Source organism: Natator depressus, chromosome 12 (assembly GCF_965152275.1).
Source record: "Natator depressus isolate rNatDep1 chromosome 12, rNatDep2.hap1, whole genome shotgun sequence".
NCBI classification, from domain to species: Eukaryota; Metazoa; Chordata; order Testudines; family Cheloniidae; genus Natator; species Natator depressus.
In genome coordinates, this window is record NC_134245.1 from 25,994,219 (window position 1) to 26,021,094 (window position 26,876).

At 38.3% G+C, this 26,876-nt stretch overlaps 1 protein-coding gene across 1 annotated transcript; it reads left to right on the forward strand.

Annotated features, from left to right (window-relative positions):
- The first annotated feature begins 2,649 nt into the window (after window positions 1–2,649).
- Window positions 2,650–25,706, forward strand: NAE1 (NEDD8 activating enzyme E1 subunit 1). The gene is made up of 20 exons (XM_074968784.1): window positions 2,650–2,800; window positions 5,471–5,574; window positions 5,660–5,720; window positions 6,821–6,851; window positions 9,099–9,170; window positions 9,543–9,622; window positions 10,447–10,556; window positions 11,010–11,119; window positions 12,766–12,828; window positions 13,159–13,222; window positions 14,864–14,955; window positions 16,551–16,610; window positions 16,711–16,844; window positions 20,298–20,373; window positions 20,737–20,776; window positions 21,835–21,921; window positions 23,448–23,540; window positions 24,002–24,116; window positions 24,203–24,252; window positions 25,508–25,706. Exons 1-20 carry the CDS (start codon window positions 2,655–2,657, stop codon window positions 25,615–25,617), a joined length of 1,698 nt encoding a protein of 565 aa, XP_074824885.1. The 5' UTR covers window positions 2,650–2,654; the 3' UTR covers window positions 25,618–25,706.
- Window positions 25,707–26,876: the final 1,170 nt, after the last annotated feature.

Here is a 26,876-nt window from a genome sequence, read left to right on the forward strand (position 1 = left end):
AGTTATATATTAAAAATAATCAAAGTTTGACTACTTGTAGGATGAGCCCAAAGTTATGCCCATCCTATTGTTAGTGTCACACGTTTGTAGTCATACTACATGCTACTGTCATAGGCCTAGGTTCAGCAAAGCTTTTAATCAGAGTCAATTCTTAGAAATTGAATAGTCCTTGTGAAGCTATCACTGAATATTAACATGCTTGTACACAAATGTGCTGTTTTTATTTATTTTGGGGGTTTTTTTGCATCAGGAGCATATTCTCTTACCGTTTTGTTAAATCCAATTTATGAAAAATTTCACACTAAACTTCATGTAAAGTATAAAAATAAGTATTAAATAAATTGCCCCCGATTCCTCAGGAAGCTTCTGCTATGTATTTCCTTAGTAGTCAAAGAGTCAATTATTAATTTTACCTTTGAATCCATTAATATTATCTATAAAAGATAAATAAGAACATAAAAATGGCCATACTGCATCAGACCAAAGGTCCATCCAGCCCAGCATCCTGTCTACCGACAGTGGCCAATGCCAGGTGCCCCAGAGGGAGTGAACCTAACAGGTAATGATCAAGTGATCTCTCTCCTGCCATCCATCTCCACCCTCTGACAAACAGAGGCTAGGGACACCATTCCTTACCCATCCTGGCTAATAGCCATTAATGGATTTAACCTCCATGAATTTATCCAGTTCTCTTTTAAACCCTGTTATAGTCCTAGCCTTTACAACCTCCTCAGGCAAGGAGTTCCACAGGTTGAATGCGCACTGTGTAACAAAGAACTTCCTTTTATTTGTTTTAAACCTGCTGCCCATTAATTTCATTTGATGGCCCCTAGTTCTTATATTATGGGAACAAGTAAATAACTTTTCCTTATTCACTTTCTCCACACCACTCATGATTTCATATACCTCTGTCATATCCCCCCTTAGTCTCCTCCTTTCCAAGATGAAAAGTTCTAGTCTCTTTAATCTCTCCTCATATGAGACCCATTCCAAACCCCTAATCATTTTAGTTGCCCTTTTCTGAACCTTTTCTAATGCCAGTATATCTTTTTTGAGATGAGGGGACCACATCTGTACGCAGTATTCAAGATGTGGGCGTACCATGGATTTATATAAGGGCAATAAGATATTCTCTGTCTTATTCTCTATCCCTTTTTTAATGATTCCTAATATCCTGTTTGCTTTTTCGACTGCCGCTGCACACTGCGTGGACATCTCCAGAGAACTATCCACGATGACTCCCAAGATCTTACTCCTGATTAGTTGTAGCTAAATTAGCCCCCATCATATTGTATGTATAGTTGGGGTTATTTTTTCCAATGTGCATTACTTTACATTTATCCACATTAAATTTCATTTGCCATTTTGTTGCCCAATCACTTAGTTTTGTGAGATCTTTTTGAAGTTCTTCACAGTCTGCTTTGGTCTTAACTATCTTGAGCAGTTTAGTATCATCGGCAAACTTTGCCACCTCACTGTTTACCCCTTTCTCCAGATCTCCTAGGACTGACCCTTGGGGAACACCACTAGTTATCCCTCTCCATTCTGAAAAATTACCATTTATTCCTACCCTTTGTTCCCTGTCTTTTAACCAGTTCTCAGTCCATGAAAGGATCTTCCCTCTTATCCCATGACAATTTAATTTACATAAGAGCCTTTGGTGAGGGACCTAGTCAAAGGCTTTCTGGAAATCTAAGTACACTATGTCCACTGGATCCCCCTTGTCCACATTTTTGTTGACCTCTTCAAAGAAATCTAATAGGTTAGTGAGACATGATCTCCCTTTACAGAAACCATGTTGACTTTTGCGCAACAATTTATGTTCTTTTAAATATATAGACATTTATAAGTTATAAGCTTATAAACTATAATTCTGTTATTTTGCCTCTCTCGCCAAAAGGAAAGTCATATGACCAGCAGACAAATGTGTGAACTGCTGTGAGGTTATATGCAGACACATTATACCTTAGTAAATTGACAAGGACTTATTTTAAGCACAAAAAACCTGTATGATCATTATGAAACAATTTAGGGGAGGGGGAGGAAGGAAGGCTGCTGAGTACATTATTTAAGATGGAGAAGAGCTGCCTTATGTAGACACTGGGCTACATTGTCCCCTTTAACACCTGGAAGGGATGGAGGACTGAAAATGATCATCTACTGGGAAGGAAAAGCCCTGTGTCACCCACACCTTATTTTTGCAAAGGAACTGTTCATAAATTACATAAGACATGTTTTAGTGATTTTCAAGACCCACCCACAGCTTTTAATACTTTGTAACACGGAAACAAACACGCAAAATAAAGGGCTCACCCATACCCTAATACCTTAGGTAACATATGTACAGCCCAAACACTGTAGATTGTGCCCTTCCGTTTGTTATTTTTTATCCCTCCCTATCCTGGCGTTACCCCAGCTACTTGCCTAGCAGGGCTTCACCTCTCCCTACCCTACCTCCCGCACTTTCCCCTTAATTGTGTCTGTCTGCTCCCTCCTTCCTCCGGCCCTACAGGGTTTATCGTCCTGTGGACGCACGTGTTGCCCTCTGCCCAGACCCCGCCCATCCATCCTCTGCATCCTGATGGCAAAGAGAAGGGCAAAGGGAGAGCCGTGCCTTCAGCAGGCGCCACTGAGCATGTCTACATCGATCGCGCATGCTCACTGACAGCAGAGCGGCCGATCCGGACGGTGTCCAGGAGCGGGCAACGCGGACCCCGGCTGTGTTACCGGCAGGGCCCGGCGCCATGGCGCACCAGGGCGGACTCAGCATGAAGGAGCAGAAATACGACCGGCAGCTCAGGTAGCGGGGGCTGCCTCGGGCCGGCTCTCAGGTCGCTGGGTCGGCCCAAGGCCGGGTGGGGCCACAGCCTGGACCACTGGGGGGCGCAGCGCTCCTCCCCCTTCTCCTGGGGGCCGCCCGCAGACTGCCGGGCAACCGGCTCAGCCGCCTGCCGGGCCCGCGGTACCAGGCTGTGGGGCCCTGCGCGCTGACCTCCCCGCGCCAAGGTGCGCCTCACGGCTTGGCTAGTGACCGTCCCCGGCTGCCTGGGGTCTGTAGGGTCTGGCCCCAGGCGGCTTCCCGGTGTCCCAGACCGCTCCGGTCCGAAGCGGGGACCGGACCCGGGGGCGTGGTGTGTGGGCAGCTCGGCTCACCGCTGCCTGTGGCGGGGCGGGTGTTACTGTGGAGGGGGCTGGCCACAGGCGCACACCGGCCTCGGGGAAAATTGAGGGTTTGAGGATGTTAATGTTTGTGAAAAACGATTTTGTTGCTCAAAACGAGCCCTTGACGACTGAAATGGCTTGGTACTCAATGGTTTTGTTGGAAACTTAACATTTTCTAATTGGGGGCATAGGGGAGGCAGTTTTCCATCTGCTCTGATCATAATGATCTGGATGATGGGATTAATTGCACTGTCAGCAAGTTTGCAGATGACACTAAACTGGGGGGACAGGTAGATACCCTGGAGGGTAGGGATAGGGTCCAGAGTGACCTAGAGAAATTGGAGGATTGGGCTAAAAGAAATCTGATGAGGTTCAACAAGGACAAGTGCAGAGTTCTGCACTTAGGATGGAAGAATCCCATGCACTGCTACAGGCTAGGGACTGACTGGCTAAGCAGCAGTTCTGCAGAAAAGGACCTGGGGATTACACTGGACAAGAAGCTGGATAAGAGTCAGCAGTGTGCCCTTGTTGCCAAGAAGGCCAACAGCATATTGGGCTGTATTAGTAGGAGCATTGCCAGCAGATCGAGGGAAATGATTATTCCCCTCTATTTGGCACTGGTGAGGCCACACCTGGAGTACTGCATCCAGTTTTGGTCCCCCCCTACAGAGGGGATGTGGACAAATTGGAGAGAGTCGAGCAGAAGGCAATGAAAATAATTAGGGGGCTGGGGCACATGATTTACTATGAGAGGCTGAGGAAATTAAGGTTATTTAGTCTGCAGAAGAGAAGAGTGAGGGGGGATTTGATAGCAGCCTCAACTACCTGAAGGGGGGCTCCAAAGAGGATGGAGCTCGGCTGTTCTCAGTGGTGGCAGATGATAGAACAAGAAACAATGGTCTCAAGTTGCAGTGGGGCGGTCTAGTTTGGCTATTAGGAAACACTGTTTCACTAAGAAAAGGAGTACTTGTGGCACCTTAGAGACTAACCAATTTATTTGAGCATAAGCTTTCGTGAGCTACAGCTCACTTCATCGGCTGTTACTCTGAAAACTATTTCACTAGGACGTGGTGAAGCACTGGAATGGGTTACCTGGGGAGGTGGTGGAATCTCCATCCTTAGAGGTTTTTAAGGCCCGGCTTGACAAAGCCTTGGCTGGGATGATGTAGTTGGTGTTGGCCCTGCTTTGAGCAGGGGATTGGACTAGATAACCTCCTGAGGTCTCTTCTAACCCTAATGTTCTATGATAAGTGTCAATACTGCCTCGTTTATTTCTATAACCAAAAAGTGCTCATTAGTGAACTCTTGGAGAGGATGTCCATATGTCATGCTTTTATAACTGGATTCTTTTAAAAATCCATTTTATGTCAGCCGTAAAATCGGTATTATAAAGTGTGTGGGAATTCAGCAGTTGTCAATATTCCAAAAGCTTTTGTTCAAAAAAACACTGTTAAGGCTGCAAATTGGGAAGGGCGTATTTATCTGTCACATCACTTAAAAAAACTAAGCTACTTTACCCCTCCCCTAGTTTCATTTTTGAGTCTGACTCTCCAGTCAGTAGCTCGAGTGTCTGCTTATCTTCAGAGTTTAATAAACTTGTACTGGGGTGAAAATGACTTGATTCTTGAGAAAGTCATTGCTCCCTAGTTTCCAGTAACAGCAGTGAAAATTGATGAGACTGCTCCATATCTTTCTTACTCTGAATAGCAGCAGAGGTGCTAGACCTGTAAGTCTGCAGGAAGACAGTATGGATTCATTTTTGGTTCATGTTTGGAAATTCTCTGCAACCATATAGGCTAGAATTACACCTGCTCTGGGTCAAAAAGCTAATTAGGTGTTTGGTCAAATAATTCTTTGGAAACCGCTTAAAAAAAATCTGTACTGGGTCACCATACAGACTGTGTTGCATCTTGAAGACAAAAATCTTCAGCAGTGAGAGAGGAGCCTGTCTGCGAACCACTGTCTGAAAACACTTGCAGTAGTTCATGAATTTATTTTTAAGTCTCACAGAACAATATGAATGGTTTAACTGTTGCTTGACAGTTTGGAATCTTTTGTCCTGTCTTCTCCATAGTCATTTTTTCCCCCAGATCTGAAGGGACTAAGGGCAAAATCCTGGTCTTGCTGAAGTCGGTGACAAAACTCCCAGTGTAAATCATGTTTTGAGATATACTACTTAATAGTGTACAGAGAAATGGTATGATAAACCACATGGACTGTGACAGCAGATTCCCACTGCCATTCAGACTCTATTTGCTACCACAAGTTACTTTTTCCTCTGAATGCTTCTGTGTTTCTTGTTTTGTAGGTTGTGGGGTGATCATGGACAAGAAGCTTTAGAAGCTGCTCATGTTTGTGTGATAAATGCAACAGCCACAGGAACTGAAATCCTCAAAAATTTAGTACTACCAGGTAAATAAATTTCAGTTGTAAATTTTAGTAAGAATTTCAGTTTGAATAATTAAGAGTGCATATTTCTTACTGTATTATTTTCAAGGTATTGGCTCATTTACAGTTGTCGATGGGAATCAAGTCACTGGAGAAGATGTCGGAAATAAGTAGGTTTACCATTAGTTTTCTACACAAGTTCAGCAGTGATAAGGTTTCAGTAGTTTTACTAAGTGCTGTTTAAAAATAATGGTTAACTTTCTATAACTGTAGGAGTTATGCGCAAAACAAACTGGTTGTTTTGTTTTTCGGGGTGGATTTTTGAGTAGTTGTGAAATGTACTTCCTATTAATTGGGAGTTTCTTATTAATTGCCTTATTTTTAAGTGCATTAGTTGGAAAGAGCATATTCTTAAAAAAATACACCAAGGAAGTGTAGTGAATATCTTAGTCTCCTACTGTGACTTAAGTTTCCCCTAACTTTGTTATATATCTAAATATAGTTTCATGGTTTTTAAACTGTTTTGTCATCAAAACTTATTACTTTTATTTAGAAAGACAAGGTAGGTGAGGTAATATCTTCTATTAGACCAGCTTCTGTTGGTGGAAGGTAGAAGATTTGAAGCTACACAGAGTTCTTCAGGTCTGGAGAAGGAAGAAGCGTGCTGTTCCTTCAGATGCTTCCATAACTCCTGAAAAATGCATGCAGTTAGGGAAAGACTAGAAACCTTTACATAAATAAAACAATATATGTAAATTTACATAAAAATGCAACTTCTGTGGACTCTGTGTAGATATTTAATGGTAATAATTTAGGCCCTGGTCCTGTAAGTTACAGGCAGACTGTTGTGCCCACATGAAGCTCTGTTGATTTTTAGAAGGGCTCTGTGAGCGTAGGGGTCCCTCTGCATGGAAAATTTAGCAGAATTGTGGCCTTAATTATTTAGCAGGATGAAAATTCACCTGCAATGAGTTCCTCACTGGGAAGAGTGAAATTCTGCATGTGCTACAGAGTTTGCAGATTGTGGGGCCTTCGGGACTGGGATAACGCTTCTTTAAAAATCTGACTTTACAAGATTCAAAAAGACTGTTTTCAAAGAAACCCTGTGAAAGATGTGATAAAATTAATAATTGAAGGAAATAGATATTAAAGGACTTCTTTTGTTCTGCATGAAGCTATATAATATGTTCTTCACTGTAAGGAAGCTTAAAAACTTTAGTTTTGTGAAAGATATTATTAATGTCGCTTTCTACTGTCTCTCTTTTCTCAGTTTCTTTCTACAAAGAAGCAATATTGGCCAGGTAAAGCAATATTAAACAGTTTGTAAGTATATTGAGAGAGTGATTGTGTATAAAATGAAAGTTAGACATACACAGATAAATTCCTTTCTTCTATAGTAGTGAATGAGGAGAACAGAGCTCCAGGAGATGTGTGGGAACAAAAGCCCAGTTTTGGCCATGTTGAGTGGAAATTGGTGGCTGGATGCCCACAAGGAGATGTTGAAAAGCCTGGCTGTGACTTAAACTTGATGGAGAAAGACAAGTCCAGGGTGGGCAGGTAGATTTGTCGTCAGTTTAAAAAAAAAAAAAAAAATCCAGTACAGAAGGGAGGCAAGGATAAAGCCCTGGGAGACCTACACCAAAACCTGAAGTGGGCGCATGGGCACCAGGTTTGTATAATTTTTGGTGGTGCTCAGAATGGGTCCAAGCAGAGCCATCCCGTTCCGCGCTTCGGGGGATGCAGGGTCCAGGGCAGGGGGAGGGGGCGGAAGCTGGAAAGATGCAGGGTGGGAGCGGGGGCTTGAGGGAAGCGGTGGAGTTGGGGGCAGGGCAGGGCGGAGCAGGGGTGGGAAAAGGCAGGGCGGGCTGGGTCTGGGTCGCTTGCTGCTGCTGGCCTTAAGGCCCCCGCTAACTCCCCAGGCCATCCTGGATCCCTGAAGCGTGGGGCCCGGGGTGGTTGCCCTGGCCCATCCTATGGATGGGACGGCTCTGAAACTATAAGCCCAAACACTGGTGGAGCCAGGCCTACGTTCCTGAATATTGGTGGAGCACGGGCACCACAGGTCCATATAACTTGCTGCCTGTGAATGGGCAGGGTGCGGGAAATGATGGCCCACTGAAAGAACAATAAGAGGTAGTAAGAAAACCAGGAGAGGATAAGATTCCAAGAGTAGGATATGGTTGACTGTGTCAGAGGGACTCAGGATGTCTATGGGAAAGGAGCACTAGGCCTGTGTTATGTCTAGCAAGATATTAGAAACCTTGGTTAGAGAAGTTTCAGTGGAATAATGAGGGCGGAAGCCAGACTGAATAGGGTGTGGAATGGAACTTAAGGAAAGAAACTCAAGATGATGGTTTTAGACAGTTGTTTGAGATGGGAGAAGAGAATGTGTATGATGATCTGAAGGGGATTCAGGGCCCATGGTGAATTTTTAAGGTGAGGAAGACTGAGCTGAATTGGGAGGGGAATAAACCTCTTGAAAATGAGAGGTTGAGGGGACTAGGAAGGTTAGGAGATGGAATGGGTCACTGGGGCACAGGGAAGAGCTGGAGAATAGGGAAGATGTTTCAATGTCAGTGAGAGTGGAGGAGGAGAATGCGCCCTAGAGCGAGGAGAGGGATGGAGAAGGTCATACGGGGTCTTACCTCTTTTTTTTTTTCTTCTTTTTTTTACTTTGAGAAGTCAATAAGATTCTGAGTGGAGAAGGAGTAGGGGGCAGTTTTGTTAACTTAAAAAAACCCTTAAGTTGTATTCTGTCTCTGTTCATCACTGTTGTTTCTAGTCTATCAGTAGAAAAGATTTTGTAAAACCATTATTTACAAAAAAGATTTAAAATGGTGGGGGGACCTACATTATCTAAAAGAACATTGACTTGCATTTTCTAGCTTTAGTTGGGTTTGTGCCATCTACCTAAAGTTAATTAACATATATGGTAAGTGAAATAAGCTCCAATCTTGGATATTGGTGAACTATAGCGGTTATAAGAATGGTTAAGACTAAAGAATGGGTCTTATTAAGGGATTGTCCTCACCATTCTGCTAGTAGGTGCTGTTGCTTATCTTCCCTTTTGTCACCCTTCCCTCCCCCCACCCCATCCTTTGGCCTCCTCTTCTGCTGTTTCCTTCTTACATTGTAAGTATCTTCAGTAGCTCTTTCTCACTTCAATATCTTCTTGCTGTCACTGCTCGGAGTTTCATCAGAGCTTGCTTAGCTTTTAACTTAACAGTGCTTAAGAAAGCTGCATCAGGAGCTTATGGTGCTTCCAATACAGTGGTTTTTAAAATTAGATATAAGCCAGTTATTACATTTTTCCATTTTTAGACTGTTATTTTTTTTAAAGGAAAGTCTGGCTCAAACAAAATCCTTGCTATTACATAGTGATTTTAAGGTGAACGTGAATTTTGAAATAGTTGAACTATATCAATATTCCATAATGTACTTATTTGTAATATAGCATGTATGCTATTGGTAAGGTATGTAAAACATAAAATCAACTTGTAAATTATAGGTATGTTTAAACAGGTATATTTTTAATTGTTTTAAAACAGAACCGAGCCCAAAGTGCCACAGAGCTCTTACAAGAATTAAATAATGATGTTTCAGGAAATTTTGTGGAGGAGGTTTGTATCCTTGAATTCCTTGCTATGTTCTGGTGTTTAAGTGCATGGCAAAGTATGACAAAATAAAATAATTAGTTACAAATTTATCTGTATCTGTAATTGCAATGTGAGAATTTATGGTGGTAATAATAATCTTTATGGTAAGATCTGGAAATAAGATCTCAAATTATGTGGGTCAAGTTCATTTAAGTATATACTTAAATAACGTTTGTAGTTAATGATGATAAAGATTCAGAAGCCACATCTAGCATTTTGAATCCAAGTCCAGTGTTGAACACACGTTCACTTGAACTTTTGATATGCTTATGTCTTTCTAAGATAAAGCAAAATTTATGTTCCAATGTATGTGAATTTTTTTGTACTTTTATTTAGAGTCCAGACAAACTTCTCGACAATGATCCTTCATTTTTCTGTCGGTTTAATTTAGTCATTGCAACCCAGTTACCAGAAAGGTAAAGTCCTGTTCATATTTTTCAGTCTTCTTACAATTACAGTTTTGTTTGCAGCTTTATTGTGGGAAGATATAATTTATGTGAAGCAACATCGCTTTTTGGTGTCATATGCAACATTTATAGACAGGAAAGCTTTATGGTGGTGATTTTCATTATACCCTTTGTGTGTTAATACACAAATTTTTAAAATTTTTGTACTGACTCATTGTAAGGCACGGTCTCCAAATTCATTTAAATGTTGAGTACTTCTCTCTAGTGAGGGAGTTCTTCCTAATCCACCATAGCTATGTCAGTTTAGTCATCTAATTTGAGGCCTCACATGTAATGGGATCTGCAATATCTTCAGGTCTTTGTGGAGGTCTCTTTATCACCATTCAACTCCCTCTTTTCTAACTGTGTATGGAATTGTATTGCCACACATTAGTAAGAAGAATTTCATGTGGCTTTGTCAGGACTGTCTATTGGGAGTTCCACTTTACAATTTATGGATCCAGCTGATCTTTCTTTCCAATTGTTATTTTATTTGCCTACATTCGTGTTTTTGGTTTTTTTTTTAACTGACCCTTTAAAAGTTTGGGACCATAGAAATCAATGCAATATTAAAGAGTCAATGGCTATAAATTATCTGGTAATGTCTTTTTGGTGTAGTATTTAAAATATCTCTTCTGATCTTATTGCATATACATTTATGGCATCCTTTTGATCATGTTCTATTTTTAGCTTTGAAGTCCTCTCTCATGGGAAAATCTTTTTTTTTTAAAATTATTGTTGCACACTTGATTATCTCTTGTACGTTCTAAGAGTCATTTTATTTTTATTTTCAGTATATTGGTACGTTTAGCTGAAATTCTCTGGAATACTAACATCCCTCTGTTAGTCTGTAGGACTTATGGACTAGTTGGCTATATGAGAATTATTATTAAGGAACATCCAGGTAAGAGATTTCTTCAGAAATTGGACTTGGATGGATTTAAAAGTGGAATTGAAAGCTCTTTTCTAGAAGTTTTATATGTAGATTTATATGTTTAAAGAACTATTTCATTTTTATCTTATGAAGTATTTAGTGTTATCTAATATCCTTGGCATTTGCAGTTGGAATTTCCCACCATAAAAATCATTCTAGCTGTGGACATGACTTACTGAAAATTGCATGCAACAAGTAATTAACCTGATGATGCAGCAAAATGGGAGACTTTTGTCTAATGCTATACTGCATTATATTATGGAATACATTTACAATGAGGCACTACTTCCATTAATGTGTAATTATGCTAGTGGGACTCACATAGGTAAATACCCAAGCACTGAATATTTGCTGCTATGTTTTGTAACCTACAATCTGTCCTGTTTATCTTTCAAATTAAATTATCTTGTGTATCTCTGGCAGTTGTGGAATCTCATCCAGACAATGCATTAGAAGATCTGAGACTGGACAACCCATTTCCGGAGCTGAGGGAACACATTCAGTCTTATGACTTGGATCATATGGAAAAAAAGGTTGGCATGAGACTTGCATTCTGTGCTCTAAAATGCATTCAAAATAGGCCCCATTCTTGCAAGTAATTCCATGTGGATGGGTCTCTCCTCCTGCATAGGGTCCTATTTTTTATTTTTTTTAAAGGATTTAACTGTGGACACCTTCAGTGAATTTGGCTATCACAAAAGCTAATCGTGAGTTAAAATACCAAACTTTATGTGTGCTACTGTAAACATCACTTCACATAGTACGCATTGTGAAGCCACATTTTTGGGAAACATCCTTCCTTATGTTAGGTGGGATTAGTGTAATCTGGCCATAAAAGTATGGTAAGTGGTAGTACAGAGCCAACATGAAGTCTCTTGCATCATTTGTTCCCTTTATGGCTGGAGGAGGAAAGAGGATGTGGCTGGTATGTCCTGTGCTATGCCAATCCTTGGCTGTGTCTTTCGACCCCTGTAGTCGTTGCAACCCAGTACAAATTAGAGCAGCCTAAGGGGAGATAGAATGACCTTCACAGGACAGCACCAAGATTAGGAGAGTGCAGAGGTAAAATTTAAAATCACCATTTCACACGGGCCTCTATTTGATCTCTGTGCAGTATGGCCATCCCCAGTTAAGGAGGAAAGCAAAAAGGGTTTTTGACAATGATTGTCTGGAACCCTCAGTTCAAACAGCAAATCCCAAACCTACAAATTAAAAAAAATAAAAACTTTGGATAGGATTACTGTATGAGTAGCGCCTGAGCAGTTAGGAAAGCAAACAGATAATCCGTATGGAAAATGTTTTTTCCAGTCAGATAATGGAAACTGACTGACATTGTGCAGAGACAAGATGGGTGAGGTAATATCTTTTATTGGACCAACTGTTGGTGAAAGAGACAAGCTTTTGGTCTTATACAGAGCTCTAATTTGCACGTTCTTCAGCAATACTTGAGACAAGGTTTTGTATTATCATCAAGGTTTTGTCCTTCCAAGTATGATACAATGATAATACTAGACCTTTGGATCTAAGAGGGCTTAAACTTGATTAAAATTATTAAATTCACATGCGGGACAGTTACCAATAATTGTGCAATTTGCAGTTCTCAGACTTAGATTTTAAACTATATAATGCATTTTTGACCATCAAATTATTTCCTGGATTATTTGTAAAAGTTCAAAATTGAGCACATCATAACTTTTATAGAAAATTATTATTTATTTGCTCCCCCTTTTTAAGATTTATTTGAGATATGACAAACATAAGAATGTCCATAGTTGGTCAGACCAATGGTCCATCTAGCCCAGTATCCTGTCTTCTGACAGTGGCCAATGCCAGGTGCTTCAGAGGGAATGAACAGAACAGGTAATCATCAAGTGATCCATCCCCTGTCGCCCATTCCTAGCTTCTGGCAAAGAGGCTAGGGGATACCATCCAATCCCTGACAAACTTATTTGAAATTTCATTTAATTTCAGAATCTGTTTACATAATGTTACAGGAATTGCTGTCAAAAACTAGGAAACTTTATTGAATCAGCAGTGTGGTTCTTAACTCTCCTATTGTGCCTCAATATTACAGGATTTTCAAACTGTGGTGATCTAACATACAGTGCTGTTAGCTTTAAAGAAATAACCTATTTTTAACTACTTGCAGATATTTTTTTTTTCTGTTTGTTGATTGCAGGATCATAGCCACACTCCATGGATTGTGATTGTAGCAAAGTATTTAGCAAAGTGGTACAGTGAGGTATGTTGATAATGTCTTATGAATCAAACATATAGCATTCAGTATTTCTAATGTAGGCTTTTAATGAAAGTATATCTGACTTCAAACTAGATCACTTGGGAGGAAAAAAGAATTGGACAGGTGATAAAAGTACCTCATTGAACAGTGTCCAAAGATTTATTTTTGGGCACTGAGTGAAGCCTGTAACTACTGAAAAGTGCCTGGTTTGATTTTTACCCTATGTTTCCTTTCATAGTTTGTGTCAAAGTTAATACACATCTATCTAGAAGGTAGTCATGTGACAGGAGAATTGTTATATATTTATCTGTTTTATTTATACTTTCAATTTAGAAAAGTGAACTGATACCTAGGAATTACAAAGAAAAGGAAGCCTTCAGAGAGCTGATTAGACAAGGTAATATATATTATGGGCATTTCCGCCACTGTGAAAAGACATTATACAAGACACAACTTGTCACTGTGGCTTGAAATTGAACTTATGTCAATGCAGATTCATGATTTCTTGAATAGGTGAGTCTTAGAATCCTGAGTCTGGTTATGAAGCCAGCTGGTAATAATTGTTTCTTTTTCTAAGCAAGGGCAAGGACCTTCATTCTATTGCAGTTCTTTAAAGAAAAGACAAATGCTAACTTTGGAAAACATACCTAATTTTTCCTAACATTAAAATTTTGCTAAAGTAGGGGACTGGATTTTCCTTATTAGTGGAATTGAGAGGTTATGTCACTAGTATAAAACCAGCCTAAAAATATCTGTTGGCTGATTGGCCAGTGTGAAATAAGTTTGTACCTATTTTATTTTCAAACTGTTGTGTCCACATCTCTCATGCTTGCACATGCATGTGGGTGCTTATGCACACATACAGATCAGTTTCAAAGTTAGTTCTTTTCTTAACTGCATCAGCAGACAGGTCAAGGATTAAGATGAGCATGGATGTTGAATTACTTTCTCAGCCCAAGAGGTGGTGATTCTGTGGAGAGACCCATTAGTGGGTAGCAAGGAGAAATTTACATATCTAGTGACTATATTGTAATTAGTCTTTGGATGGACGACTTTGCTGTTAAGGGCTGTCAATCTAGCATCCTTCACAAGCATTAAAATGTACAGAGTATTTTTAAAAGAAATGTAAATAAATCATTTTAAATTGCTATAGAAACAAGGCCATGTTCTTTCCAGTTATAAACAGACTTAGTTACTGGTACTAACAAATGGATTTGTTTTTCTCTTGATATCTAAATCCTATTTACATCAGTGTAAGTTATTCAATAAATAATTTATTTGCATTGAAATAAAGATTGGCTCTCTAGTAGAACTGAAGTGCAGCATTTTATGCTAATTGAATTTTGCTGCATCCTAGAGTAAGTATTAAAGTGAAACAGTAGAAATTTTAACAATATTTACAGTCAGTAACATTCCTTATCTCCTCTTACTTATTATTCAACTATATTTTTGTTTTGTGTCAAGTAAAGAGAGAGCTTCAGTGTTTCAGAACCTGCAAGTCACTTTACAGACATCAGATTTGATATGTATAAGATAAAGAAACAGTTGTACGTGAGAGAGAGAATGGTCTTATTTATCTATATCTCTATTGATTAAAGCACCGGACAGAAATTCAGGACCTCTGGATTCTGTTACAGACTTTGATTTGAACTTCTATATAACCATGGGCAAATCACATGCTCCATCTGTGCCTTATTTTCCCTATCTGTAAAGCTGGTGATAGCATTTTCCCTACATCTTGTACATTGTGACATTTAATTCATTAATGTTCATAACATAAACTTTGAGATCTTACGATGCAAGGTGTTATGAGTGCAAAGTATTTTTAATACCATATCAAAGTATTTGTACACATGGATGAGGGAGAGGGTAGCCATTTTTGTCTCTTAATGTGGTGAGATGTATATGTTTTGTAATGACAGGACTAGAACAGTGATATGTCACAGATTCTCCCAGAGAAAATCTAATGTGTTGCCAGGACATAAATGTAATGTGGGAGGTGGAGTTTGTATTTTTGCTTGTGTTACTTTTCAAACAGGAATTTTAAAGAATGAAAATGGGATCCCAGAAGATGAAGAGAACTTTGAAGAAGCTATAAAAAATGTAAACACAGCACTAAATGTTACTAAGGTAAAAGTAGTTTATTAAGTTTTAAATGATGAACATAATGCATTTGAAGAGCTCAGGGGACCACGTATCTTTGATAGTATCATTGTTTTTCAGAACAAAAATTCCCCAGCAAATCTACAGTCAAAGTTAGTTTGGTGACCTCCTCCTAATCGCTTTCTCTATAAACCAAACAAACATTCTGGAACAACTTGGCAGGAGTAGCAGTATGTGCTCAAGAGGGTAGTTCCAGTGGGGATGTAGTACAATGGCAATATTGGGAAACGTACAAAGCACCTGCCCCCACACTGCCTAATTGGAGCTATTGTTTTTTCACTTTCATAAACACTGCATTAACTAATTTTTTTTTTTTAAATGGTCCTAAGAAGAGTAAGGCTTACTTTTGGATATCATCACATGACTTTTTTTTTTTTAATGGAAATTGGTTGTTTGTATCAGAGAAAGATATGTTCCTTCTTCTAAGCTCTGCTGCTTAACTAATGTTAAAGGTCTTGTATTCCTTGCTGAGGAGTGAAATTCATTAAAAATACTTAGTAGAACACAATCTTTAAAAGCAGTGTCAGAAACATTGCCACAGTATCACTTATGGTGAACATGCAGTACTTTCATGAGTGTCTAAAAGAATTAAGAGTGAAATAAATTTTACAACTCTTATTCAATTTAAAGTATTAATTTGCATAGAAATTACCAGTTCTTAACATAAATCAACAGATCTACAGAAAGCTCTTAAAGTGCTATGAATTTCTTATAACAAACTATATATGTTTTGGAAGACATTGTTACATGATCTTGTGTATTTGAGGTGTTAAGCTTTTCTTAAAGACACGTACAACTCGCATTTATTAGCAAGCCTCAGGTTACTGCAGAACTGGTCTACTGCCCAGTTAACATACTGTATTGATTTGTGAAGGGCTAAAGGAATGTTTGATGGAACAAAACTCCTATTCGACCAATAATATTAGTGTGGACATAACCAGAATCTATTAACATGACCAAAACTAAATGCCAGGAGCATCATTTGCTATAGGGCGGGCAGTCGTATTTCTCCCTTTCCCCCAACTTTGGATGGAGTCATTAGGAAAGCGATAATTGCCCAGTTTTTTTTGTGTGTTGCTATTTGGGTCTGGAAATAGTCTGTATACTGACACATTTTCCCCCTCCTCCTGCCCCCAGAATTTTTCTGAAATGATGCCCTTGCTAAATGTATGTAATTCCTAACATACATTGGGGGCAAATGTTTCCATATCTTAAATCCTCTCCAGTTCTCATTGAAATTGCAAGGGTGTTGCTAAGGACAGATTTGGTGTGTAAAGTTTGCGTTAATTAGAAGCCTACACTTCTAGCAATTGACACTTTTCTAAATATGATGGTAAAGAGGTAATTTCTCCCAAAGTACTTGTAGCCAGTGGGACAGATTCTTTCATAGAGGTTCAGAAAAGATGACTTTTGCCTAGAAAGTCTAACGTCATTTAGATATTGAATTGCCCATATAATTACTTTTGGGACAATTCTTGAATAAGAAACTTGAGTAAATACGTGTGTGTGTGTGTGTGTGTGTGTGTGTGTGTGTGTATATATATATTTTTTTTTTCTTACAGATTCCAAGCTGTATTGAAGACATTTTTAATGATGATCGTTGCATCAATCTCACACAGCAGGTAAAAAGAGTAACTGAGGATAAGATGTTTGTTTAGGAATATTGATACAGATAATACTTTTGTGTACAAGAAAAATAAATTACTATTTGTACTCTTGCAGACGCCTTCCTTTTGGATTTTAGCTCGAGCTGTAAAGGAATTTGTAGCAAAAGAGGGGCAAGGAAATTTACCTGTTCGGGGCACTATTCCTGATATGATAGCAGATTCGGGTAAATTTATCAAATTGCAAAATGTGTAAGTACTTGAGTTTCTTCTTCAAAGACAATCAGCATTATAGTAATGAAGGGCATTGATTTGGATTTCACAGGATGGGCCAAATTCTCAGAGGTCACTTAAAAAAAAATAATTAGACTCTAGATGGTGCTATAACCTGGTCTCACCCTCCTATCTGGATGGACACCAGTCTGTTTTGATTGGATCCAACTGCTGAAGCCCACATGCCTCTTAGCGCCCTGGTTCTGGGAAGTGATCACTGTTCCGACCTCTGGGTCTCTTAAGCATGCTCTGAGGTGTAAACGTCTCATGTCTGACACTCTTTTTGGGCAGTAGGACTGCTCAATCTGGCTGCCTAGACCCCAGAACCAGTGGCTCAGCCCTCCCGAGTCCCATAGTTGCTTAAGACACATTTTCCAGGAGATCACCTGGCTCTGGGAGCTCTTGCTTTCTAGGTAACCTTTTCACAGACAATATGGCAGTAAAACAAGAAAATATACGTTTTAGCAAAGGAAGTTCTTAACCATAAACACTCTTTAAGCAGCACTAGAGTTACAGCTCTTGAGAAAACTGCAAACAGTCCTGAACGCGTTGCCCCTCAGTGTAACTTCATGACCCTTTATGAGTCCTCGGTGTAGTCTGAGTCTTGGCAAATTTTTAGGCTCCAAATCCAGTAGGAAAAATGTTGTTCACTGTTGTTTGCTCCATCACAGCTTCCTGGACATAGCTTCAGCTACAGAATGGATGTACTAATCTACAACAAGAGTTGCAATCATAAATGGTATTCATAAAACAAAACAGAATTAATAATGCAATACAGACATGTCCCCGAAACCGTCACAGACGGCATTCAAATATAATGTAGATTGGATTTTAATATATTTGTGGGGAGTTCTGTAAAAAATGTTTCCTCTGGGGGGGAGGAGGAGGAGGGAGAGAGAGCGTTCCCCAGTGAGAGTCCTTCCATGTAAGGAGAGAAAAAATGAACCTGTTGCCTCATCCTGCAAAAATGAAATTACAGCAAAGTATTAAGTGAATTATTGGGTTTGCATAGGTATGAAAGACATTTTTAGTTCTCTAAATTCTTGAAGGCCTATATTGTTTTACAGACCTATTTTGTAAAATTAGAAATAATTCCTCGATACACTTCAGTGTATATTTAAAAGGAATACTAGCATAATGTTTCATTTCATTCCAGAAAATTTTTTTGAAAATAACTGTTTAAGATATGAGAGAGACAAGGTAGCTGAGGAAATATCTCTTATTAGACCAACTTCTGTAGGTGAAGAGACAACCTTCTGCGCTTCCCAGAGCTCTTCCTCAGTTTGCAGAAAGTAACCAGTGTGTCTGAGCTAAATACAAGATGACAAATTGTTAAGCATAAGGGTTTCTATGCATGCTGTTGGAGACCATTTAAAATGAAGTGGGCAATTAAGGATTAGAAGACAGTGGGGTGTGTTACAAATTGTTGTAATGACCCATAAAACCAGTGTATTTGTTAAGTACATGGTTTTTAGTGTTCAGCAGAGTTACGAGTTTCAGTTCCTAGGCTCGTTTTTTGAAAGTGTTGTGCACGTTTCCTTTAAGGACGAGGATTGAGAAGCCAGATATGGAGTGATCGTTTTGTGAAAAGTGTTTTGTCCATGGGCTGTAGGGTCCTTTATCATTTTGCTTTGTGAGCTCATTTGAGAGAGTAGTGATTATCTGGTTTCACCCACACAGCTGTTGGGGTATTTAATGCACTGGATGAGGTATACCACATGTGATACGAACGTGTGTGACCCATGGACCTTGAAAGGTGTGTTGTGGGGAGGTATTGGTCATTGTAGCAATGGGTTTTCATGGATTCTGGCAGGGTCTGGTGCCGCTTTGAGCTGGTGTGTCCTGGTCTGTGGGGAACTTGCTTCTGATTGTGAGCTTGAGGGAGGGAAGACGTTGTTTGAATGCCAGAAGAAGGCATTTGGGAAAGATTTCTTTCAGGATGTGGTCCCCATCAAGTATGGGTTGTTTGATAAAAGCATCAATTGTTTGATATCCCATATGTGTTCTAGAGTGGGATAGCAGGTAACAACTAGGGTTGTGTGGTCAGCACGTTTTTGTTTTTGTTTTTTGTTTTTTTTCTGTATTGAAGTGGGTTCCTTCAGGGGTATTTGGTGGGATGTCCTTGTTTAGTGAAGGCAGTTTTAAGTGTGTTTAGATATGTATCCCAGAATGTATCTTTTGAGCAAATTCTGTGGTATCTGAGTGCCTGGCTTTAGAGAACAGGCTTCTTGGTGTGTCTGGGATGGTTGCTGGTTCCATGGAAGTACGTGTATTGATCGATGGGATTTTTATGTATAGTCAGTTCTAGGGATCCATTGTTGAAGCTGATCTTAGTGTCCAGGAAGTTGATGATGGTGTGGCAGTGGTTTTCTAGAAATAATTTGTTGGTTGAAGCTGTGGTGGAAATCTGTGAAGGAGTTTAGGTTGTCTCTCCAGAGGATGAAAATATCAACGTATCTCCGGTATATCATTGGTTTCATAGTGTATTTGCCCAGAAATTCTTCTCGAGGTGGCCCATGAAAAGGTTGGTATATTAGGGAGCCATCCTAGTACCCACAGCTGTTCCCATTGTTTGGATAGAGTATTTGTTGTTAAATGTAAACTTGTGGGTGAAGATGAAATGGATCAGTTTGATGTGTTTGGGTTGGATTTTCGAGCATTGTTCATTATCTTGTAAGGTGTTTGAAGCAGGCAGCAATGCCATCATGGTGCGGGATGTTGATGTATAGGGAGGTGACATCCATGGTGGCAATGATGGTGTTCTGGGAGAGGTTGCTGTTGTTTCTGAGGTTTCTTGAGGAAGTCAGTTGTGTCTTGGAGGAAGCTGGCCCTTTGTGTGGCATATGGTTTGAGGATGGTTTCTATGAGTCCTGATATTCCTTCAGTAAAAGTGCTGTGGCCAGATACGATGAGTCTTCCTGTGTTCCCTTGTTATTTAAGGTGTAGCACTTTGAGCTTCATAGTGTGCCCTGCTGCTGAGGTACATGGGTTGCTGCCCAAAGAATTAATACAATACAGTTAAAACATCATAAAATACAATATAAAATTGGTCAGTTGTATTTGTATAGTGCATTTGGTTCAAAGTTTTCTTTAGTGCTGGTTCTCTCATTGTTGAAAGGAATTAGTATTTTTTTGCCCTGTAACCTTCCACAGTAATATTCCTTTTAATGCTTACTAATGGCAAAGACATTCCAGTGCACTGAGTTATGAAGCTGCTTCTACAAATAGCTTAGAGCTACAGCAAAACAGTCATGTGATTGGTACCATTGGCTCTTCTGCTGCTGAGGTAGCTGATCTTCTGACTTTATTCATGTTTACAACAGATAGGGTAAGAAGGGTTATAAAAGTGTTGTTCAATTTCAGGCTCTTAAAATAAAACTGTAGCTTTAAACTACAGTTTAAACTATTAAAATTATTTCTGACCCTTTACAGATACCGTGAAAAAGCAAAGAAAGATGCTGCTGCTGTGGGTAACCATGCTGCTAAATTGTTACAGTCAGTAGGCAAGGTAGTTATGTTATAACCGCATTTAATTTATCTCAAAAGGACAATAATTTTCCATGTAATCTGTAAAGAATGGGGAAAGGAGCAAAATAGAGACAGTAAAGAGCTGACTTAAGTACCACATTCTCTTGGAGAGTTTTAGTAAAGTTCCAATATGATTTCACTATATGTACAGTGTGTGTATTTCTGCATTGTGTGTACTTTCCTGTGACTATTTAGAATGCTAAGTGAAAGGGACATATGAACACATAAGAAGTCTTCCTTGGATAACATTTGATCTAACATCCATTTCAGTATAATTTTAAAAATGTAAATCTAACCATTCATTGCCTTGTGCAGGAACAAACATATTCTTGTTCCTTTGCAGGCACCAGAGTCAATCTCGCAGAAAGAGTTAAAATTGCTTTGTAAGTATCTTTGGATTTTGCATTACATCATTCTTGTTTTATTCACACACAAATTTTCAGGAAGTCTTAAAATTATTCACAATGTAGCTATATTAATCTTTAGCTCAGTATTTGAATCTCTTTTGTATTATAAATGTTGTGCCTCTTCCTGAGAAGTAATGGACACAAGTTTCTTCCACTGACTTCAATGGAAGTTGCAAGTGCTTAGTGCCTGTCAGAATAAGGTGTATGGAAAGCTGTAGGCAGATGCCTGAATGTTATATGCCCAATAAAATAAAATAAAATTAATTACTGATGATTCTGGATGCAACTACTATTCGTTTGGGCAAATTTTGTTTTACCCTTGTATATTAAATACTAGGGCATATGCCAAGAAAAACAGCAGCCATCTGAAACAATAAGTATTTGTTGTACTTGAAGTGCTGTAGTTGCAGCATGTATTTAAAGTTTTTGGTTTGTTTGCAGTGTTTTTTTCCCCCTTCCCTATGTTCATCCATATTTGTCTAGTTTTTTCTTCCCCTTTCTGCCATTTTACCACTGCCACAGGTTCACTCTTGCCCATCCCCAACCACTGATTTTTAGAATGCTGCTCTCTCTAGATTGTCTGCTGTCAGGAAGCAGCACTATTTAGTGCAACTTAGGAAAGAGAACAGCTTTTGGGAGGATAGAGGAAGAAAATGTGGGGCTGATGCCTGTGGTCCAACAGATGACCATAAAGAGGAGGAGGGTGGGGCATCATCCTGTCTGGAGTCTGGTACCACATGTATTGACAATCCTGATCATGTGCAATAGGCAACATGACTGGAATTCTGAAGTACACAAATATAGAACATTTTAATAAAGTTGTTTACCTTCATAAACCTATAAAGAAACATTTCTTATCTAAAAGATTTTATTACACTGCACTACTGAAGAAATACAATAAAAACTAAAATGACATCAGTTGGTGATATTTACTCTACATTGTTTAACAGTAAGTAAATTCTGAAATGCCTGAAGAAAATATTGCACGCTTGCAACCAGTGCTCCAATATTTCTTTTCTGTGTTCTTTGTTTAGGCAGCAACTCAGCGTTTCTTCGAGTAGTGCGGTGTAGATCCCTGTCTGAAGAGTATGGTTTAAATACTTTTAACAAGGATGAAATTAGTAAGGACTTTCTATTTTTTATTTATTCATAGTTTTTCTTTAAAATTCTTTCTTTTATCATGAAACCATGCTTAAATAGAAAATACATATTGTGTATATTTCAAAGCATTATTTTAAATTTTTTTTTTTGACAATTTTGTTTTAAAAGCTCAAAGATGAGCCACTGAATTAATGTGTGTGGTAGTTTTCCCTGGCAGATATTTTCTCTTCAGCAGCCATGTAAGTAAAATATTCATCCTCATCAAGGTGTTGTAGTCTTTAAATTATATTCTCTCCTGTCTGACTTTAGTTATTTGTAACAGGAACTAGAACGGTTCTTCCTTGGGAGCAAAAGATTAATTTTCTTTTTTAGCCACTGACGACGGTTGTTTTTTGTGAATAAATTGTGTGGCAAAGTATCATTAAATAAAAATTAGGCATATAACTGCTACAGACTTTTCAAACATATATAACTCCAAATTCCTAGGTAAATACTAAAAGAGAAACAGCACTTGTTTGGAAAACAGCAGTCGTTTACTGTGTGTCTTTTCAGTCTGGTCATAATATTTTGGCCAAAAGAATTGTTTGTCGCATTCACAAAGTACATAAGTAAAATTTCCTTGAACTGGTGCATATTAAGTTGGGTACAATAATTCAGGAGCTTTTTAAATTTTACATTTAAAAAGCTCAATCTATATTGTCCCTACATCATTTTTTGTGCCTATCGTAAGGAGACTTCCATTTATTTAATTATTGCCCTTAGTTTTTCTTCTGTAAATATACATTATAAATAGGCTTGGAAAGATTAGATTTGTATTGGTAAACACTGATTTCAGGAATGAAAATGAACAAAAAAAAAAAACAGTTCCATTGATTTAAAAATCAAAATGTACAGATAAGAAAAATCTTCTTGAAGTAAGAGTTTGACTTAAGGATATGTACTTCATGTATTTTGATGTGATGACAATTTGTGTTTCTAATGGTTATAAAGTTTAGCTTTTTGACTCTCAATGTCTATTGTCATTAAAAATAATTGTCTGACCTACCCCCATAATTTCCTGCAATTGTGTATATTTAAATCAACAAAAATATTTAAAAATGCTTAAATAGACTATATCCATCACAATTATAAAAAAAATAAAAATCAAGTTTTGCCAAGTGTAATTATGAAACTCAAATTATGACTTGAGGTAAATATCGCAACCAAGCAATTGTTGACATCGGTGGAGTTGAAGTAGGAACACGTGGACAGCTCCAAACTGAGATTATATAAAAATATATAGGTACATAACATTTAGTATAATTAGTCACTTATCACTGGCATTTGAAATTACATATCTAAACAATCCATTACCAAAGCTTGAAGTGGAGACCTCTCAGTTGTCTCCCACAGGGGTGTGGTGGCAAAACTGTAAAAAATGTGTTTTACATTCAAGTAAATGTGAAATATTTTTTTCATTCTATCTGTCTCCAAGTCTATTTTAAAACCAATTTAAAATCTGTATTTTGTTGGGGGGGGGGGTTGGTATTTTTTTTATCATTTTCAGTTTCCAGCATGGATAATCCAGACAGTGAGATAGTGCTATACTTAATGCTACGAGCTGTGGATAGATTTTATAAACAGCATGGTAGATACCCAGGTAGGTTATTACAATAGTTTTAGATATATATATCAGTCGCTGTAGGAAATATAACAATCTAATTTATGAGACAGTAGTACATATGAACTATAAAACATGATTAAGCAATGTTTGAACTAAACTAGAGTACATTTATTGTGCAAGTATTACAAAGTGACCAGATTCTTAAGATTAACAAATTAATGCAGATTGATGATGATGGTTTTAATTGCTTGTAAAAATTAGTTAAATTACATGATGATTTATTATTCTGCTGAATGAACATCATCAGTGGTATTTGATCGATATTGTTAGAGCTATAATTAAATACGAATGTATGTTACTTGAATAAAAACATTAATGACTGCAGTAACAAAGAAGGTAATCCCCCAGCACAATTTAAAAAATTATTGGACCTGTTATATTAAAGTCTGGCATATTAAAATCCAGTGAGGAGAAATGGCTCATACTTTATGTCCTAGGTGTGTATAACTATCAAGTGGAAGATGATATTGGAAAATTGAAATCTTGCCTCAGTGGCTTTCTTCAGGAATATGGGCTGTCTGTAACAGTGAAGGATGATTATGTCCATGAATTGTAAGTATTGTATGATAAGATGTCACTTTCATTAGTTTATTTAAACTGCCCTAAAATACTAATTATTTTATTTTTTTGCTATGTAGTTGTCGCTATGGAGCTGCTGAGCCACCTACTATCGCTGCATTCTTGGGAGGTAAGAATACCACTTTATTTTCACAGGTCCATTTAGAACTGTCAGTTGAGCTATATTTTATTATTTTAATGGAATTCCTCTTCAGTATATTTGGAGAAAAGGGAATAACTATGGGCTGCAGACAAAGGCTGCATTAGTACTGCAACATTTTAAAGTCAGTGTGTCATATGCTATATGGAAAATGTTGACTGAGAAAGTGATCAGACTGGAATAAAAGAAATAATGGAAAATTACAAAATGACCTTATTAGGCCAGTTATACTACTTGTGCTTTTATTACTCTAGTTTAAAATAAAATTTATAACGTGTATATATGACCAGTGAAAGTATCATTGACAGAAACAATAATACAATATGACTAATTTTAATTTAGTTCTAATTTCAGTGTAGACAGTGCTAACTCTGCAAACTTTGTAAATCTGTACCTAACCAACATTGCCTTATTTCAGGCTGCAATAAATATTTTATAACCAAGATGTAAATCATTTTAAAATGTATATAATAGAAGTATTATTGCAATCTTAACTGTTTTTGCTTACTTGTCGTCTTACAGTACCAGTTAAAGTGTTAATGTTATATACACAACTTGGATTTTTTTTTTTTAAAGATTAAAGAAAATTATATTGCCATGGGTATACATGGTACTTTAGCAAAATGTATGAAGACAAGATCTGGGTTCTTAAGCATTTATAATTGCAAAGAAAATGTGAACACAGTATTTTTATAGAGGTATTGAAAGGGGTTATAGCAATAAAATAAAATGTAGGAGCTTTTTCAACAGTTAAAAAGAAATGAAACATTGTAGAGAAGCTAATTACTAGCTAATTTTTCTATCACCTGAATTTTCCAATACTCAGACTCTGGACTGCATAATCTCTTTTAAAAGGAAAGGGGATTTTTGAATGGGAGGGGAGGAAGTGTTTTAGAAAAATGATTGATCAGGAAAAAAATCAGTTATGGGGATGTAGACACTTCGCTTGCATTTATTCAGAAAGATCAGTTTCTTTCTTTTTCACCAGTTCACCTGGTAAAAAATATTTACGTAAACTTATATGTATATGCATTTTTAAAAAATTGAATTGAAAAACAAATACGAAAATTACTTTTTGCCATGATTCAGGAAAGCATTTAAACTCAATCTGTCAAACTATTTCATCTTTATATTGAAATCTGGACCAGATACTGTTGTTGTTCTCGGTTTTTTTTAAATATAATTACCCACCAAAGTCATTCTTTTTTCCCCTTCCCTTTAATAGGTGCTGCTGCTCAAGAGGTTGTCAAAGTAATTACAGGACAATTTGTAATTTTTAATAACACCTATATTTACAGTGGAATGTCACAGACTTCAGCAACTTTCCAGTTGTAGAACAACTATGATATATATGTTGGAAATTGTAATTGATGTCAGGTTTGCTCCATTCTATAAAATATCACTAGTGTGGTGTTTACCACTAACTGAACCTTTCTGTATTTTCCTCAATATTAAAATCTTATTGCAAATAAAGGGTACTCTTATTATTTTATTCTGAGGATAAGACAAGTAAATCATACCATAAAATAGAAGATATTTGTTTTAATGTAATATGTAGAATTTTCTGATCATTATTTCTTCAAGTGCCTTTAAACAATGCAATGTCTATTCTGTGGTATCGGAAGTTAAATTTAGTCACTTACACTTTGCTGACTTATGTCAAAGCAGAGACTTAAGCCAATCTGCTTGTTCCATGATTACCTCTTTATAAAAGAAAAGGAGTACTTGTGGCACCTTAGAGACTAACAAATTTATTTGAGCATAAGCTTTCGTGAGTTACAGCTCCCTTCATGGATGCATACACTGAATGCATCTGATGAAGGGAGCTGTAACTCACGAAAGCTTATGCTCAAATAAATTTGTTAGTCTCTAAGGTGCCACAAGTACTCCTTTTTCTTTTTGCGAATACAGACTAACACGGCTGCTACTCTGAAACCTGTCTTTATAAAAGCTAAGCAAAATAATAAACTCTTGTACCTGAAACCTGTTAATGTAAGGAAGTACTAGAACAGTATTTTAATTGGGAGTGTAATCAGCTATGGGAAAATCTTCTCCAACCTGGGCTGCAGGGCACAAGAGGGAGGATTGGCATCACTGTGACACAACTATGCAGTTTTGTGCAGTAATCAAAAAAATGCTAAAGACTGTGTTACTATTAAAAGCATTCTGGATGGAAAGGATGAGAGAGATGGGGGGGGGGGGAAGGAGAGAGAGAGACGCTTTTATCCTTGTCACCTCTACCAGAAGAAACCCACCAAGCAGTGAGTCCTCATTGTTCCCAAGGTTGTAGAAGACTGGCTCCAGGCACATGAAGAGGGGACAGCCAGGCTCTTCCTTCTGTATGGGCAGCTCTCACTGGGGAAGGGAGGACAGTGCGTGGGGATTGTAATAAATGCAGCGGCTCAGGGGTGGGCACCGGGGAGGGTTACGTGCGAAGCTGGCGCGTGGCGAACTCGGCGCTAGTTCGGATCCGCCGTGCCCTACATTTCAGCTTGGGCCCGGGCCGCGGTACAGGGCTGAGCCCATTGGCAGGGCGGTGCACGCGCTGCCCTCCAGCAACCGCGCAACTGTCAGCTAGAGCAGCCTGAGGCGGG

Bases quoted from the DNA above. Each gene is read 5' to 3' on its own strand.
- NAE1 (XM_074968784.1), top strand. From the start codon at position 2,655: ATGCTCACTGACAGCAGAGCGGCCGATCCGGACGGTGTCCAGGAGCGG. The intron at 9,623-10,446 runs GTAAAGTCCTGT...TTTTATTTTCAG, and splicing joins GCAACCCAGTTACCAGAAAG to TATATTGGTACGTTTAGCTG. The intron at 21,922-23,447 runs GTAAGGACTTTC...TATCATTTTCAG, and splicing joins TTTTAACAAGGATGAAATTA to TTTCCAGCATGGATAATCCA.